General features: G+C 57.7%; 2 protein-coding genes across 9 annotated transcripts in view; one reads left to right on the forward strand and one right to left on the reverse strand.

The window, feature by feature from the left end:
• Nucleotides 1–1,363: 1,363 nt before the first annotated feature.
• Nucleotides 1,364–15,399, forward strand: SLC29A4 (solute carrier family 29 member 4). Of its 3 annotated transcripts, none has more exons than XM_060173226.1 (11): nucleotides 1,364–1,490; nucleotides 4,364–4,510; nucleotides 6,954–7,082; nucleotides 7,418–7,531; nucleotides 7,718–7,846; nucleotides 11,378–11,452; nucleotides 11,749–11,936; nucleotides 12,531–12,654; nucleotides 12,729–12,916; nucleotides 14,030–14,270; nucleotides 14,878–15,399. In XM_060173226.1, exons 2-11 carry the CDS (start codon nucleotides 4,375–4,377, stop codon nucleotides 15,066–15,068), a joined length of 1,515 nt encoding a protein of 504 aa, XP_060029209.1. In that variant the 5' UTR covers nucleotides 1,364–1,490; nucleotides 4,364–4,374; the 3' UTR covers nucleotides 15,069–15,399. The 3 variants fall into 3 exon arrangements, with proteins under 3 accessions (XP_060029209.1, XP_060029210.1, XP_060029211.1); XM_060173227.1 differs by having other exon boundaries at nucleotides 6,957–7,082; XM_060173228.1 differs by having other exon boundaries at nucleotides 14,586–15,021.
• Nucleotides 15,400–16,566: 1,167 nt separating this feature from the next.
• The window catches only part of TNRC18 (trinucleotide repeat containing 18), a 78,602-nt gene continuing 77,197 nt past the window's right edge, over nucleotides 16,567–17,971 (reverse strand). For all 6 annotated transcript variants that reach the window (XM_060173235.1, XM_060173234.1, XM_060173232.1 and 3 more), the window contains one exon: nucleotides 16,567–17,379. In XM_060173235.1, coding sequence (XP_060029218.1) covers nucleotides 17,173–17,379 — 207 coding nt within the window. In that variant the 3' untranslated portion in view covers nucleotides 16,567–17,172. The remainder of the gene's footprint in view (nucleotides 17,380–17,971) is intronic.

A 17,971-nucleotide genomic window follows, 5' to 3' on the forward strand; every position in this document is an offset into this window, starting at 1 on the left:
CACTACAAATTTCTTTCTTTTTAAATAATGAATCAATTCTATTATTATTATTGTTAATAATAATTATTATTGTTGTTATTACCAGAGCACTGCTCAGCTCTGGTTTATGGTGGTGCGAGGGATTGAACCTGGGACTTTGGAACCTCAGGCAAGACAGTCTCTTTGCATAACCATTATGCTATCTACCCCCACCCACAAGTTTCTGGCTCAATCCTCTACAGGGTCTGGGGAGACAGCACAGTGGTTCTGCAAAAGGCTTTCATGCCCGAGGCTCCCTCTCTTTCTTTTTTTCACTCCCTCTCTTTCTTTTTTCTTCCTCTCTTTTTTTCCTTCCTTCCATCCACCTTTCTATCTTTCTTTCTTTCAAGAGCCCTGCACAGCTCTGGCTGATGGTGGTGTGGGGGTTGAACCTAAGACCTTTGGAGCCTCAGGCAGGAGAGTCTTTTTCAGCACCATTATGCTGTCTCCCTGGCCCCATGGGTTTTCATAGGGTCACTGGCTCCTGGGTGGTCATACCAGAAGCGGTGAGAACCAAATCCAAACTCAGCCTTCACATGGGGATGCTGGGAGAGCGGGAAGTTCTTTTTCTAGAACCCTGGCTGCTGGCCTGTCACCCACTCTGCCCCCTACTCTGGCTATTACTCCCCAGCCTGTCATCAGACAGCACCTGTCACCCCCCCAAAGTGAGGACAGCATCAGTGGGCATGAGGGGAACCAGGTAGCCCCCTGCCTCTACCCAGGACCCTGGCCTGGCTGCTGGGCTTTAGGGTGGGTGGCTTGTCTCTCCTGCCTGAGTCTCCCAGGCCCGGGGTTTGATCATTGCTGACACTGAGCTCCAGCCCACACTTCAAGTAAACTGTCTTACCTGCGGGTTCTGGGGGACCCCACACTCCAGAGGAGGCAGGTGGGGCCTGGAGAAGTGACCTGGGCGCTGCAGGGGTGGGTCCCTGAGGGGCGCCTCTGAGGAGGCCAGGCGGGCAGAGCACCAGGCCGGGTGCCCCCTGAGCCCTGGCAGACGGTGCTGGGTGCCTGGCTCTGCAGACACCTCCCCCCAGGGCCCTGTGTGTGTGGCCCTCCCAGCCTCCCCCCCCCCCCCCCAGAGACCGTCCTCTGGCTGGCTCGTTTCCGGCTGCAGGGCCTCCTGGGGAAACTGGGAGCCTGGGCATCTGAGTGATGTTCCCACCCAGCCACGGGTTGGGGGGGGTATGGGGAATGGGGGTGTCTGCCTGGACACCCAGGAAGGTGGGCATGGATGCACCAGGCTAGATGGGGCCTAGGGCTCAGGGTCCCCCAGGGCGGGGATGGAATGTGGGTGGGGGACTGGGGGGCGGGGCTCAGGGATGGGGGCGGGGAGAGGCGGAGCTCGGTGCCCCGCCGTGCCCGCCGGCCCGGGCACCGCTCAGCGGACACCGCGGAACCCCGGGAGGAGCCTGGGCGGGGTGCGGGGTGAGGGACGCGGCGCCGAGGACCCCCGGCCGGGCCGGGCGCAGGTGAGCGGTCCCCAGGGTGGGGGAGGGTCGAGGGGACCTGTCGGAGCCTTTGTCTGCGGCCCCTCCCCCGTCTCTCCGCATGCCGGGCAGGGCGGGGCCAGCCACCCTGGGGACCCGCACCCCCGCACCTCATCCGGTCCTTTCCTGCACCCCTGCGGGTCAGCCCGTCAGCCTTCACGGGAGGCGACACGGGGGTTTGGTGCCACCTGCCGCCCCTCCCCCTCGCGCCCCGCCCCCAGCGCGCCCCTCCCCCGCCTGTGTTGGGGTCACCTCGGCCATGGGAGGGGGAGGCGGAGACCCAACTTTGTTGATGGGCCAGGCTGGGGCTAGGAGTCCGGCGGGGTGGGGGGCGGCCTGCAGGAACCAAAGGGGTCCCGGCCCCAGCTCCCCTCCCCCACCTGTAGGTAGGGGTGAACTGTGTCCCAGGGCTGCAGGCAAGGGGGGGCCAACATCTTAGTCCACTTTGGGGGGCAGGAGCAGAACGGAGGAGGCAGGCCAATCTAGAAGGTTGGTGGGATGTGCTCGGACTGGGAACCAGCCTCCCAGGTATGGTGGGGCACCCGTTGAGGCCTGGCGGGGTGGGCTGGGGTAGGGCTAGTCCGCTGGGGGTGCTGTCTGGCCAGGGAGTGGGGACTCTCAGGACTACCGCCCCCACCAGCTACTACTGAGAACCTGAGTGACAAGGGGACCCCCATGGGCCCTTGTGCTTAATTGCCCTTCCTTGGGGGTGGGTGGAGAGGTGGGAGGGTCAGGAACCCGCTTCTCAGGATTCCCAGCTGAGGGTGGCCTCTGTGACCCTGAATCCCTGCACCTTGGGGTAACCTCATCCATTCTTGGGGGGGCAGGAGGTGCAGTAGGGGGTGGGAAGATGGGGTCCAGCCGGGAGGCAGGGGCTGACAGAGGCGGGCAATGTGGATGGCAGCTCCCCCTGCGCCCAGAGTAGGGCGAGGTCCAGGTCTTCAGGAACTGTGGCAGTCCTGAGTCCTTGGGGCAGTGTCCTGTGGTGTGTCCCCCCGACTGCCCCCCTCCCCCTGCAGAGGTACAGTGATCCCCCCACTCCACCTTCCTGCCCCTCACTGCCAGGGTCCAGATGGGGGGGTCAATCAGGGTGGGGGGGTCACACCTGGGCCCTGCCCTTAGCGAGAAGCCCCGCCCACCCATCCTCTCTGATCATCCTGGGCTCAGTCCCTGCCAGGAGGGGCAGGAGACCCCATTCCCAGACCCCAGCAGAAGCTCAGTACATTCCCCCCCCCCCCAGGCTGGGGAGGGAGTAAACTGACACAGGAGAGCTGGAAAGAGTGAGGTGAGGCAGAGGGGGTCCCTCTGGAGAGGTGAATTAGGGTCCCGAAGCACTGGGAGAAAGTTTTAGGTGTGTCTGCCCCCATACACATAGGACAGTCCCCCCTCATCACAGGAGGGGCCTGGGGGCTCCGGATTGCAGGACAGCCCCACTCCCCAAACTCCACACCCCAGGCCTCCTGGGAGCCCAGGTGTGGAGAGTCTGGGGGTCTTCCCACCAGAACCCTCACTTTTTAAAATTTATTGGATAGAGACAGAAATCAACAGGGAAGGGGGAGATAGACACCTGCAGCCCTGTTTCACAGTTGTAAAGCTTTCCCCCCGCAGGTGGGGAGAGGGGGCTTGAACCTGGGCTCTTGTGCACTGTAACATGTGTGCTCAACCAGGTGTGCCACCACCCAGCCCCCCACTTTAGTATTTATTTATTTTGTCTCCAGTTGTTGGGGCTTGGTGCCTTGGTGCCGGCACTACAAATCCACTGCTTCTGGTGGCTTTTTTTTTTTTTTCATTCAATAGGACAGAGAGAAATTGAGAGATGGGGAGATGGAGGGAGAGAAAGATAGATACCTGCAGACATGCTTCACCACTTGTGAAGCCTCCCTGCTGCAGGTGGGGAGCAGGGGCTCGAACCCAGATCCTTGCCGGTATGCTTGCATATAATACTATGTGTGCTTAACTGGGTGTGCACTGGCACCCCATTTTAATTTTCTTATCAGAGAGGGGCCCCCACTTATTATTATTTTACGAGAGAGAGAGAGAGACACCAGAGCCCTGCTCAGCTCTGGCTGATGGTAGTGCTGGGGATGGAACCTGGGAGCTTGGCATCTTGAGCATGGAAGCCTTTTTGCAGAGCCATTATGCTGGGTCCCCAGCCCACTTTCCTGTGCTGTGAATGTGACTTTCAGCACCTCCTTCTGGAGGGACATGACATGTTTGCTGACAAATGTCTGTGGTTCTGAATGCTCACGAGTCCAGCCCCTCTCCACCTCCAAAACACTCTAGGCTGCTGCTGCCTCCTCCAGGCAGCCCTCTGTCCTAGATAGCATAATGGTTATGCAAAGAGACTCTTGTGCCTGAGGCTCCAAAGTCCCAATTTCAATCCCCCACACCACCATAAGCCAAGGCTGAGCAGTGCTCTGGTAAAAAAAAAAAAAAAAAAAATCGGGAGGGGGGAGCTAGGCTGTAGTACAGCGGGTTAAGCGCACATTGGCACAAAGGTTCAAGCCCCCGGTTCCCCACCTGCAGGGGGGTTGCTTCACAGCAGTGAAGCAGGTCTGCAGGTGTCTATCTCTCCCCCTCTCTGTCTTCCCATCCTCTCTCGATTTCTCTCTGTCCTATCCAACAACAACGACAGCAGTAACAACAATGATGAACAACAAGGGCAACAAAAGGGAAAAAATAGCCTCCAGGAGCAATGGATTTGTGGTGCAGATACCGAACCCCAGAGATAATCCAGGAACCAAAAAAAAAAAGACACAAGTCACTGCAGGTCTTCAGGCAGGCAGGTGGGATGAATGCCCCAAGTTGCATCAGGGTGCCCTCCTGCCCCTCAGCTGCCTCCCCTCTCTCTGCAGGGCTGCCTGCCATGGGCTCAGCAGGGAGCCGGCGCCTGAGGGAGCCCAGCACATTGGGGACGCCTGAGGGTGGCGTGCTAACCAGCTTTAGCTTCGAGGAGAACCCAGGTGGAAGCAGTGGAGGAGCCCCCAGCCACACAGATGCTGGTGGGTATGCTGGGGGGGGTGCCAGGTGGAGTCAGGTCGCCATCAGGGAAGGGGGAAGAGGTTCCTGAGCCAGCCCAGGCCCACCCCAAGGTGCCAGGCTCTTTTGCGCCCTGTGGCCAGAACCCTGTGTGTGTGTATTGGGGGGGCATGGTAATTCTGGGACCCCTGGCTGATGGCAGTCATGGGGGGTGAAGGCCCCACAGCTCCTGGGGAGGCTTGTTTGTTATTCCCAGATAGAGGTGGGAGATGGGGAGAGATGCCCCAACACTGCTCAGCTTCCCGTGAAGCTTGCTCCTGTAGATGCTCTCTGGTGAAGGCTGGGATCTTGAACCCCAGTCCTCAAGCGTGGTGATTTGTTCACTCCCCTGGCTGAGCCACCTGCCACCCCCTGCTTCATTCATCTATTTATTTATTTATTTTTGCCACATGGTTATTGTTACCATTCCTGGCAACCCCCCCCCCCCCATTGGAAGGTGAGAGATGGGGGCTGGCAGGCCGTAGCGCACCAGGTTAAGAGCACATAATACAAGCACAAAGATCCTGGTTTGACCCCCCCCCTCACCTGCAGGGGGGTTGCTTCACAAGCAGTGAAGCAGGGCTACAGGTGCCTCTCTGTCTCTCTCCCTCTCTATCTCCCCCTCCTCTTTCAATTTCTCTCTGTCCTATCCAATAAAATTGAAAAGATGGCCACCAGGAGCAGTGGAATTGTAGTGTCAGCACCGAGCCCCAGCGATAACCCTGGCGGAAGAAAAAAAAAAACAAAGGAGAGAGATAGAGAGACAGAGAGGAGACACACCTGAAGAAGCATTGCTTCACCACTTGTGAAGCTTCCCTCCCGCAGGTAAAGCTCACGCATGGAAGTGTGTGCACTGTCCCAGGTGAGCCACCGCCTGGCCCCTTGATTCATTCATTCATCCATTCTAACATTCATTCATTCACTGCCCCAGGGTGATCACTGGGGTTTGGTGGCTGCAGGACCACACCAATCCTGGAAGTCACTTAAAAAACACAGGGAGTCGGGTGGTAGCACAGTGGGTTAAGCGCAGGTGGCGTAAAGATTCCTGTTCCATCCCCCGGCTCCCCACCTGCAGGGGGTCGATTCACAAGCAGTGAAGCAGGTCAGCAGGTGTCTATCTTTCTCTCTCCCTCTGTCTTCTCCTCCTTTCTCCATTTCTCTCTGTCCTATCCAATAACGATAACAATAATAATAACTACAACAATAAAACAAGGGCAACAAAAGGGAATAATAAATAAATATTAAAAAAGAAGAGTGTTTAAAAAATTTAAAAATAAAAATAAATAAATAAAAATACGGGGGGGCCTGGCACAGTGGGTTAAGCGCAAATAGCGTGAAATGCAAGGACCAGTGTAAGGATACCTGTTCGAGCCCCTGGCTCCCTAGCTGCAGGGGAGTCACGTCACAGGTGGTGAAGCAGGTCTGCAGGTGTCTACCTTTCTCTTCCCCCTCTCTGTCTTCCCATCCTCTCTCGTTTTCTCTCTGTCCTATCCAACAATAATAACAAGGGCAACAAAATGGGAAAAATGGCCTCCAGGAGCAGTGGATTCATAGTGCAGGCACTGAGCCCCAGTGATAACTCTGGAAGCAAAGAAAGAAAGAAAGAAAATAAAAAACACTTAAGTATTATTTATTGGATAGAGGGGCCGGGCGGTGGTGCACATGCTGCAGTTCACAGGGACCTATATTCAGTCCCCATCCCCACCTACAGGGGGATGTTCACAAGTGGTGAAGAAAGGCTTCAAGTCTCTCTCTCTCTTTCTCTCTCTCCCTCTCCCTTTCCCTCTCCCTCTTTACCTCCCTTTCCCCTCTCAATTTCTATCTCTGTCCAATAAATAAATAAGTAAATAAATAAATAGTAAAAAAATGCATAGACATAGAAAAAATCAAGAGGGAGATAGAATGTTGAGAGAGAGACCTGCAACTCTGCTTCACCACTTGTGAAGCTTACCCCCTGCAGGTGGGAACTGGGGGCTTGAACCCCAGTCCTTATGCACTGTGACATGTGCACTCAACTGGGTGAGTCACTGCCTGCCCCCCCCTTTGTTTACTTTCATGAGAGACATAGACACACAGAGATATAGACAGAACGCGACTTGGCACTAACTGACGTAGCCCTGTAGGGTATGGACTCTGGTGGGCGGCCAGGGCACAGGTGGGCGAGGCGGGGTGAAGGTGTCCGGTGGGCGGGTGTGGGGTCCTAGGGGCGGGGTTCATGCACTGTTGGGCGGGGCCAGCGCCCTTGTGGGTGTAGTCAGTTTACTGGTGAGTGGGGCCCTGGCCCTGGCGGGCGTGGTCAATACCATGGTGGGTGGGGTCAGGACCCTTATGGGCGTGGTGCGTGTTCTGGTGGGCGGAGCAAGTGGCTTGTGGGTGGGGCCAGGGTCCTGGTGGGCGGGGTCTTGCTTACTGCTGGTGTGGCCTCAGCAGCCGAGCAGGCGCCGGAGGACCGCTACCATGGCATCTACTTCGCCATGCTGTTGGCGGGCGTGGGCTTCCTGCTGCCTTACAACAGCTTCATCACTGACGTGGACTACCTGCACCACAAGTACCCAGGTGGCTGCCGGGGACCCTGCCACCAACTTTACTCTACCATTGGCCTGGGAACCTCATCACTGTCTGGGGGACCCCTCCATGTCCTGGGGACCCTCCACTGTCCTGGGGACCCCTCCATACCCTGGGGGCCCCTCCATGTCCTGGGGACCTCCACAGCCCTGGGGATGCTCCACTACCAAGGGACCCTCCACGTCCTGGGGGTCCCCCGTGTCCTGGACACCCTGATGCAGGTGGCCACTTCAGATCCTGTCTGAGCTTCAGACCCAGATGAGCCTCCCCCCACCGTGCTCTCCAGGACAGAGCCAGGGGCCACCCCTGAGCCCCTGCACCCACAGGCACCCCCATCGTGTTCGACCTGAGCCTGACCTACATCCTGGTGGCCCTGGGCGCTGTGCTGCTCAACAACGTTCTGGTGGAGAGGCTGAGCTTGCACACCCGCATCACGGCAGGTGATCCCACATCCTCACAACCCAGGGTGGGGTGTAGGGGAGCCCCACTCCCTGCATTCCCGCCTAGGGCCTCCTCTTTGCATGCGCTTTTTCTGGCCACATTCATTCCAGTGACACCTCCCCTGGGAAGCCTTCTGGGGCCCCTCCAGGCCCCTCTGGCCCCTGCCCACGGCCCCCTCCCTGCAGGCTACCTGCTGGCACTGGGCCCCCTGCTCTTCATCAGCGTCTGTGACGTGTGGCTGCAGCTCCTGTCCCGGGACCAGGCATATGCCGTCAACCTTGCCGCAGCGGGCATTGTGGCCTTGGGCTGCACAGGTAGGGCTGGGGGCCAGTGCAGTGAGGGCTGGGGCCGTCCATGCAGGGTGGGGGGAGCTGCATGCACCCTGTCAGGACACTGCCCAGCTCTGCTCAGAAAGGCTGGGCTTGGAGAGTGTCGCTGTGTATCTGTGCTCCTGGCCGTGGCTTCCAAACTGCTTTTATTGAGTTTTCAAGTCAATTGATTGACTGATTGAAGTGATGTAGGGAGAGAGAGATACAGAGCAGCCCTCTGGCACAGGTGGCACCCGGGATCAAACTCAGGACCTCATACTTGAGAGTCCAGCGCTGTAACCACTGGGGCCCCTCCTGGCTGCACTCCTGGGAAACCTCTGCTCCCTGCAGCCATTTTTCCTTTAGTTCTTTTATTTATTTATTTATTTATTTAAAAATTTATTTTCCCTTTTGTTGTCCTTTTTTATTGTTGTTGTAGTTATTGTTGTTGTTATTAATGTTGTTGTTGTTAGATAGGACAGAGAGAAATGGAGAGAGGAAGGGAAGACATAGAGAGGAAGAGAAAGATAGACACTTGCAGATCTGCTTCACAGCCTGTGAAGCGACTCCCCTGCAGGTGGGGAGCCAGGGGCTTGAGCCAGGATCCTTACACTGTCCTTGCACTTTGCACCACCTGCGCTTAACCTGCTGCGTTACTGCCCAATTCCCAATGTGTGTGCTTAACTGAGTGTGCCACCACCTGACTTCCCTTCTTTACTTTTTTAAATCATTTTCTTTTTTTAATATTTATTTATTCCCTTTGCTGCCCTTGTTTTATTGTTGTGGTTATTATTATTGTTATTGATGTCATTGTTGTTGGATAGGACAGAGATAAATGGAGAGAGGAGGGAAAGACAGAGAGGGGGAGAGAAAGATAAACACCACCTGCAGACCTGTTTCACCTGCAGGTGGGGAGCCGGGGGCTTGAACTGGGATCCTTACGGCAGTTCTTGCTTCATGACACATGCACTTATTCCGCTGTGCTACCGCCTGACTCCCACCGCACAATCTTTTGTTTGTTTGTTTGTTTGTTTACTTTGGATATACAGAAAGATAGATTGAGGGGGAAGTAAAAGATAGAGAGGGAGAGAGTGGAGAGAGACATCCCCAGCTCTCCTTCACTGCTCGTGAAGCTTCTCCCCTGCAGGTGGAGACCGGGTGTTTGAACCCATATCCTCATGTGTGATAATGTGTGCACTCTACCGGGTGTGCCACTGCCTCCCCCCCCCCCACTCCCTTATTTTTCTTTTTTCCCACCAGGGTTGTCACAGGGAGACTGCACAACATTACTCCACTGCATTCCTGGCAGCTTTTTTTTTTTTTTTAAGACTTATTATATTTTTTTCCCTTTTGTTGCCCTTGTTGTTTATCATTGTTGTTACTGCTGTCGTTGTTGGATAGGACAGAGAGAAATGGAGAGAGGAGGGGAAGACAGAGAGGGGGAGAGAAAGATAGACACCTGCAGACCTGCTTCACCGCCTGTGAAGTGACTCTCCTGCAGGTGGGGAGCCGGGGGCTCAAACCAGGATCCTTACGCCGGTCCTTGCACTTCAAGCCACATGCGCTTAACCCACTGCGCCACCACTCAGCTCCCCCGCTTTTGTTTTTTAATAGAGGATGAGAAAGGGCGGGGTAGACAGCACAGCGGTTCTGCAAAGCCTCTCCTGCCTGAGGCTCTGAGGTCCCAGTTTCAATCCCCAGCACCACCGTCAGCCAGAGCTGAGCAGGGCCCTCCTTCTCTGTATCTTCCTCCATATATCTTACCTCACCTTCATTAAAAATTAAATAAATGGTTCGAGCCCCCGGCTCCCCACCTGCAGGGGAGTCGCTTCACAGGCAGTGAAGCAGGTCTGCAGGTGTCTATCTTTCTCTCCCCCTCTCTGTCTTCCCCTCCTCTCTCCATTTCTCTCTCTCCTATCTAACAATGATGACAGCAATAACAACAGCAGTAACTATGACAACAATGAAAAACAACAAGGGCAACAAAATCGAAAATAAATATAAAATAAAATAGTGGTCCAAGAGGTGGTGCAGTGGATAAAGCATCAGACTCTCAACCATGAAGTCCTGAGTTCAGTCCCCGGCAGCGCATGTGCCAGAGTGATGCCTCGTTCTTTCTCTTTCCTCCTGTGTTTTCCATTAATAAATAAATAAAATATTAAAAATATTGTTATAATAATAAGTATTTTTTAAAAAGATTTACTTTTAACAAATTGAATCAGATAAGCATGCTCAATAAAAATTAATTTAAAAAAATTTTTTTATCTTTATTTATTTATTAGATAAAGACAGCCAGAAATTAAGAGGGAAGAGGGAGATAGAGAGGGAGAGAGGCAGAGAGACTCCTGCAGCCCTGCTTCACCACTTGCAAAGCTTTCCCCCTGCAGGTGGGGACTGGGGGCTCGAACCTGGGTCCTTGCACATTGCAACATGTGCACTCAACCAGGTGCGCCACCACCCGGCCCCCAATAAAAATTAATTTAATGGGGAGTCGGGCTGTAGCGCAGCGGGTTAAGCACAGGTGGCGCAAAGCACAAGGATGGGCATAAGGATCCGGTTCGAACCCCGGCTCCCCACCTGCAGGGGAGTCGCTTCACAGGCGGTGAAGCAGGTCTGCAGGTGTCTATCTTTCTCTCCTCCTCTCTGTCTTCCCCTCCTCTCTCCATTTCTCTCTGTCCTATCCAACAACGACAACAACAATAATAACTACAACAATAAAACAACAAGGGCAACAAAAGGGAATAAATAAACTAAATAAATTAAAAAAAAAATTTTTTTAAATTAATTTAATGGCCTCCAGGTGCTGTGGATTCGTGGTGCAGGCACTGAGCCCCAGTGATAACCCTGGAGGCAAAAAAAATTATTTAAAAAAATAGAGAGTGAGAGACAGAGATGGGGAGTAGAGAGACACCTGCAGCCCTGCTCCACCACTTGGGAAGCTTCCCCCACAAGGAGGGGCTGGGGACTTGAACCCTAGTTCATGTAGCATGTGTTGTCTCCCAGATGAGCCGCTGCTGGGCCTGGGGCCTCATGCTCTCAGTCCAGTGCTCTTGCCACGCGTGTGGGTGTGTGGTGGGGGGCTGTTTATGGGCTAGGTGTTGCCCTTCTGCTGAGCCTGGCCGTGTGCATGCATGTAGTGCATGCATGTATGTGCATGTGTGTGCATGTGTGTGCATGTGTGTGTGTGTGCGCTCCCACTCCTCAGGCCATGAAATCTCAGGTGTTTCTTGTTGAAAGGTCCAGAGCTTCCCTCAACTGGCACCACGTTAGTGGAGACTGAGCTGTCAGGGGCGGGGTAGACAGCACAGTGGTTCTGCAAAGAGACTCTCCTGCCTGAGGCCCTGAGGTCCCAGGCTCAATCCTCAGCACCACCGTCAGCTAGTTGAGCAGGGCTCTGGTTAGAGAGAGAGATTGAGCTGGCGGCTGGGCAAGGATGTGGTGGCACCCTCGTCCCCAGGCCAGCTGGGAGGGTCCCCCTACCCCACTCGGCCCCGCCGTGGGGGAGGGCCGTGCCTGTGTGACACCCCCCCCCCCCAGTGCAGCAATCAAGCTTCTACGGGTACACGGGCATGCTGCCTCAGAGGTACACGCAGGGCGTGATGACCGGCGAGAGTGAGTGCACCGGGGCCTCAGCCTGGGGGGTTCCGGTGGTGGCGACCCCACCCCCTCCTGCTTACTGCGCCCCGCCCTGGCCGGGCCCAGAGCCGGGGAAGGAAAGGGGAGAGCTGGGCTCCAGGCCCCCGCGAGTGCTGGGCAGGGTCTGGGCACAGTGATGGGGTGGGGGAGCCGGGCAGGGCAGGGTGTGCAGGGCGGGGAGGGGGCTGGGGGGCCTGGGGGCAGGGCGGGGGCTGGCGGCTGGCGGCTTGGCCTGTGGGGGTGGGCCCGGGGCTCCCGCAGATCCCCCCCAGGCACGGCGGGCGTGGTGGTGTCCCTGAGCCGCATCCTCACGAAGCTGCTGCTGCCGGAGCGCGCGGGGACGCTGCTCTTCTTCCTGCTGGCGGCCGCGCTGGAGCTGCTCTGCCTCCTGCTACACCTGCTGCTGCGCCGCAGCCGCTTCGTACGCTTCCACACGGCGCGCGCCCCCGCCCGGCACCCCGTGAGCCCCCCGCCCGATACCCGGGGCCCCGCGCCCCCGCCCGGCACCCTATGAACCCCCCACCCAGCCCCCAATACCGTGGCCCCTGCGCCCCCACCCGCCAGCCCATAGCTGGGGGTCGACCTATTCCTGGGGTCCTCGCCACCCTTGAGTCCCCAATACCCGGGGGTCCCCGCCACCCGATACCCAGAGGTCTCCGCGGTCCTGCACGTGAGCCCGCGGCCCCGGGAGCCCCCCAATACCCATGAGTCCCCGTGACCCCACCTGCCACCCCGTGCACCCCTGCCCAACCCCCCATACCCGGGAGTCCCCATATCCCTAGAGCCTCCGGATGGGCACCCCGTGAATCCCTGAGCCCTGGCCAACACCCTGTGAGTCCCGACAATACCCATGAGTCCCTGGCACCCATGGGTCCCCCAGCACCCTTGGTGGCACCCTGTGAGTCTCCTGACCATCCTATTCAGGGCCTTAGCCCCCAGGTCCGGGAGCTAGGGCACCCCCAGTGGCTGCAGGGCGCACACCCCTGAAGGTGGCAGGGGAGGGAGGGGTTGGCACACAGACCCCCCCACACACACTCGCCCTGCCCCTTCTCAGGAGCTGGCGGACCCCGGTGGGTCCCCCCGGGACAGCCCAGCCCACGAGGTCGCGTGTGGCCCCACCTACACGCGCTTTGACCTGCCAGGCACTGGCCTGCGGCGCAGCTGGCCCACCCTGCGAGGTGGGGCGGGGCCGGGGGTGGGGCCCGGGGTAGGAGTGTCTGGGTTGCCAGGGCCTGACGCCTCCACCCCCCAGCCCTGCTGCTGCACCGCTATGCAGTGGCCCGGGTCATCTGGGCCTACATGCTGTCCATGGCTGTCACCTACTTCATCACCCTCTGCCTCTTCCCCGGGCTTGAGTCCCAGATCCGCCACTGTGCCCTGGGTGACTGGCTGCCCATCCTCGTCATGGCCGTCTTCAACCTCTCCGACTTCGTGGGCAAGGTGCTCCCGCCCCCCGGCCCCCTGGACCCCCAACCCCACACCCCACAATTCCCTGGCTTGTCCTGCTGCTCAGCTTCTAGCCTGGCCCTGGCTTGTCCCCTGCATCCTGCCCCTGGCCTGGCCTAGCCCCTGTCATGTCCTGTCCTGTCCACAGGCCCCTAGTCCCCAGCTCCTGGCCTGTCACCATCCTGTCCCCAGCAGCCCAGCCCACTGGCCTACCTCTGCCTGTCCTCAGCCATTCTCAAGCCTGTCCCTGGCCCCAGCCCCCATCTTATCCCTATTCTGCCCCCCCATCCTGACCCCAGCTTGTCTCCAGCCTGTCCCTTGCCCCAGCCACCACCCCCTTCAGCCCCATTTTTATCCTAGTCGTGTCCCCCAGCCTGTTCTCATCCCCTGGCCTGCCCCAGGCTCTGGTCATCCCCCAGTCTTTCTCTGGCCTGTCCCTAGCCCCTGTCCTGTCTTTGGTCTCGTCCCCTGACCTGTCCCTGTCCTGCCCCAGCACCCCAACCCCCTGGCCTGTCCCCTGGCCTGTCATGTCCTATTTTGACCCCATTGCCCCAGCCCCGGTCCCTGGCATGTCCCCAGACCCCTAGCCCCTTGACCTGTCCCCAGCTCTCCCAACCTCTGTCCTGTCCCCATCCCCATCACCTGGCCTGTCCCTGTCCTGTCTCCAGCACCCCAGCCCCCTGGACTACCCCCAGCCTATCCTCAGCTGTTCTCAGGCCTGTCCCTGTCCCTAGCCTCCATTTTATCCCTAACCTGTCTTCAGCTTGTCCTCAGCCTGTTCCTGGCCCCAGCCACCCTGCTCCCAGCCCCATCTCAGTCTGTCCTCAGCCCCTGGTCCCCTGGCCTGTCCCCAGACCCTGGCCTATCCCCGGCCTGTCCATGTCCCTCTCTGCTGTCCTGACCCATCCCTCCGTAGCCACCCAGACATGAACAGGGAGGAGGCCTCGTGCCCACCATCAGTCAGTCCTGCTCCCTCCACCTCCACCGTGGCAGCAGGAGGGGAACCAGCAGGACGCAGGCAGGGGTGGGGCAGGAGGGAGAGCAGAGCCTGCTTAGTAGCGGGGGTGCCCCAAAAGGCCTGATGCCCTTGCCCCGCCTGCCCCCCAGATCCTGGCAGCCTTGCCTCTGGCCTGGCGGGGCCCACAGCTGCTGGCCTGCTCCTGTCTGCGGGCTGTCTTCATCCCGCTCTTCATCCTGTGCGTGTACCCTGGGCGCGCGCCTGCCCTGCGCCACCCTGCCTGGCCCTGTGTCTTCTCACTGCTCATGGGCATCAGTAATGGCTACTTTGGCAGCGTGCCCATGATCCTGGCCGCTGGCAAGGTGGGACCCCGGCTGCGGGAGCTGGCAGGTAGGACCCCCCCCAAGCCTTGTCCCCCAATGCCAGCTCCACTCTGAGAGGAGGGTGACAGATGGCAAAAAGCCCTAAGTTGTGGTGCAGAGAGCAATCTAGGCAGGCTGCCTGGAGGAGGTGACTTCTGACTAAAGACCCTAATGAAGATGCAGTGAGGGTGTTCCCAGGGGCAGGGTCTGAGCAGCAGGAATGGCCCGGGCAAAGGCCCTGGGACAGAAGTAGCAGGAAGAAGGGGCCGTGGGAGTAAGAATGAAGAGTCGGGGTGCTTCCTCCTCCAAAGGTGGCCCCCCACTCAGACCCGCCCACCCCCAGGGAACACCATGACCGTGTCCTACATGTCAGGGCTCACGCTGGGCTCCGCGGTGGCCTACTTCACCTACAGCCTCACCCGGGATGCCCCCCACAGCTGCCCAGGACCCCCTACCAACACCTCCGGGCTCAGTGGCCTCTGAGCTGCCCTACCACTCACCCCCACCCCTGCCTGCAGTGCCTGAGGGGCCCCGTGAGCCCCTGCCTTGAACCCTGGCCCCCAGCACTGTGCCCCTGCCAAGTATCCCCTGCCCTCTGTCACCACCCCGGGGGCCACTGGCTGTGTCGCCATCAGGAGAGCCGGCTGGCTCAGTGTCACCCCGACCCCAGGGCCCAGTGGGGTCACGTGCCCAGCAATCCATCCTGGGACCTGCATCGTGGATGGGGGAAGACTTCAGGGAGGGAGCAGCCCCAGGGAGCTCCCCCAGGACCCCAGATTCCACACTGGGCCCCCCAGAGAAGATGGGTTTGCCCGGCATGGTGTGAGCCCGTTTGAGCATCTCAGCCCCTCTGTGACCTCCTCCCCCTATACACACCCACAACCACCTGAAGCCATAGGACCGGGGACCCCCCACACCCCACCTTGTGACTCAGTTTGGGGAAGGGGGCAAAGCAGGGCCCCCCACCCGGGCTGAGCCCAACTCTGACCTGGGCCTTGATCCCCAGGGAGGGACTGGGTGATGGGGCAGAGGATGGGGGTCCCGGCTGGGGAGGGGTCCCTGGGAAGGACTGACCCTCCCTCAGCCCCACTCCCATCCTGTCCGCCTTTCTGTCCACTCACTACCGCGCTGGCCATTAAAAGAGACTGAGGCCCTGCTCACTGCTGCCTCCCAGTCTGTGGGGGGGTAAAGGGGGGCCTGGCTGGGGTTTGTCTGAAGGACATCTGGGTGTCCCTGGGGCTCTCGGGCGCCAAGGTTCGACAAAGGGAGGCAGCTGGCCCCTGATCCCAAGCTAGCTGGGTACAGGGTTGGCCCCTGCCCTGCAGCCTGTGCACCCTCTCTCCCAGCGGAAGGCACCCCAGTGGGCAGGCAGAGGGGACATTGCTGCCCTGACCCAGCCCAGGCACCCAGGACTGTGCACAGCGATGCCACCAGAGGGCGCCAGTGCTCCACTCCGGCAGCTGAGACCCTGGGCTCACCCACCTGCCACGTGCCTGGGGAGGTGGCGCAGTAGATGCAGCTCTGCAGTCTTCAGCTCAAAACCCTGAGTTCACTGCCTGCATCACCTGTGCCAGAGCGAGGCTCTGAGTCCTTACTCAACACAGCTTATCTGAGAGAGGGAGGGGCCAGGTGGTGGCGCACCTGGTTGAGTACACAGATTACAGAACACAAGGACCTGGGTTTGAGCCCCTGGTCCCCACTTGCAGGGGGATAGCTTCACGAGTGGTGAAGTAGTGCTGTAGGTGTCTGTCTCTTTCCCTATCACCCTGTTCCCTCTCAATTTCTGGCTGTCTCTATCCAGTAAATAAAGATAATAATAATAATTTAAAAAAACGTAGAGAAACAGCCTGTGATGCACCTGGTTTGAGCACACACATTAAAGTGTTCAAGGATCTGGGTTCAAGCCCCCATCTCCACCAGCAGGGGGGGAAGCTTCACATGTGGTGAAGCAGGGCTGCAGGTGGCTCTCATCTCCCCCTCCCTTCTCAATTTATCTGTCCTATCAAATAAATACAAACAAAGGGGGTTTATTCCTAGCCCCAGCACCAGGCCCCAGCAATAACCCCAGTGGCAAAGAGGGGCAGGGGCAAAGAAGGAGGAGAACCAGCCAAGGATGTGGCTCAGGCTGGGGAGCTGGGCCTGAAAGGATGAGGTCCCGAGTTTGAGCTGTTGTCTCAGCAGCTAAGAGGTGGCCTGTGATGACTACAGGGATGCCAGCCACCATGCCTTGCCCCTAGTCTCCTGAAGGGTCACCTCCTACCACTAGATGTGACCAGGACCCTGGGCCCTCCCGACCCCCTGAAATGAACCACACCAGACAATGGTGCTTTTCCAATGATAACTTTTTCTTTTTTTTTTTTTTTGTTTTGTTTTGTTTTTTACGAAAAAAGATCACACAGAATTCGCCAACAAACAAAATTCCAAAATAAAACAAAGAACAAAAAAAGGAAAAATGACCATTTCCCATCCCTCCCTTTCCCCTCCCCCCCAAATAAAACCAAAGTCTGGCTTTTCCTTCCCTTAAGATTGTCTGGACAAGGGCGCTAAGTGCTTCGTGGGTGGGTGTCCCCAGCCGGCCCTGCCCCTCCACCCCCCGATGGGCAGGTGCCAGGGGGCTGCAGGTGGGAGCTCAGGGAGGGGGGTGTGAAGCTGGGGGTCTCCAATCTAACAGGAAATAAAAAATAATATTCTGCACATCAGAATGTGTTCTTTTTTATAATTTCATAGCTATTTTTTCACAGTTTTAAAAAGTTTATATTTATATATATTTATATATATTTATCTTTATATATATAATCAAAAAGTCAACTGTGTCTTCTTCAAGGTGTGGGAACAGGGCGCATCTTGGTACAATAAAACTGTACAGGAGGGGTCAGCACCATGGGGTGTCTGTAGTGTGGGGAGGGCTCGCCCTCCGTGGGGACGGGGCCTCAGCACAGCACAGGCACACCGTCCGTGGAGAAGATCATGCCGGTGGTGGGCTCGTAGGTGCCCGCCAGGTAGTAGAGGCCCTCGCTGTCCTGGTACTTCTTGGTCTTGAGCATCTGCTCATACTGCTCCAGCCCCACCACCAGGCACTTGTGCGACACCGTCTGCACGTCGTTCTCGTCCACGTGAGAGGACTGGTACAGGGCGCGCTGCAGGGGGCGGGCGGGCGTCAGCGGGGGCCCGGGCAGAGGCCCAGGGACAGAGAGACAGAGACCCAGAGACAGACATGGAGACACAGGGTCAGAGGGACAGAGATGAACAGAGAGCCAGACACACAGACATGGAGACAGACATGGAGATACAGGTCCAGAGACCTGGAGACACAGAGACAGAGAAAGACATGCAGACACAGGGGTAGAGGGACAGAGACAAACAGACACAGACAGACATGGAGACACAGGTCCAGAGACCTGGAGACACAGAGACAGAGAAAGACATGCAGACACAGGGGTAGAGGGACAGAGACAAACAGACACAGACAGACATGGAGACACAGGTCCAGAGACCTGGAGACAGAGACAAACAGAAACCCAGGCACAGAGACATGGAGACAAACCCCAAGACAGACATGGAGACACAGGAGCAGAGAGATAGGACCCAGACACAGACATGGAGACAGAGACTCAGATACAGAGACCCAAAGGCTCAGAGACCTGGAGACATAGAGACAGACATGGAGACACAGGGGCAGAGGGACAGAGACAAACATACCCAGACACACAGACAGACAGACATGGAGAC

Source organism: Erinaceus europaeus, chromosome 15 (genome assembly GCF_950295315.1).
Source record: "Erinaceus europaeus chromosome 15, mEriEur2.1, whole genome shotgun sequence".
Lineage (NCBI taxonomy): Eukaryota > Metazoa > Chordata > Mammalia > Eulipotyphla > Erinaceidae > Erinaceus > Erinaceus europaeus.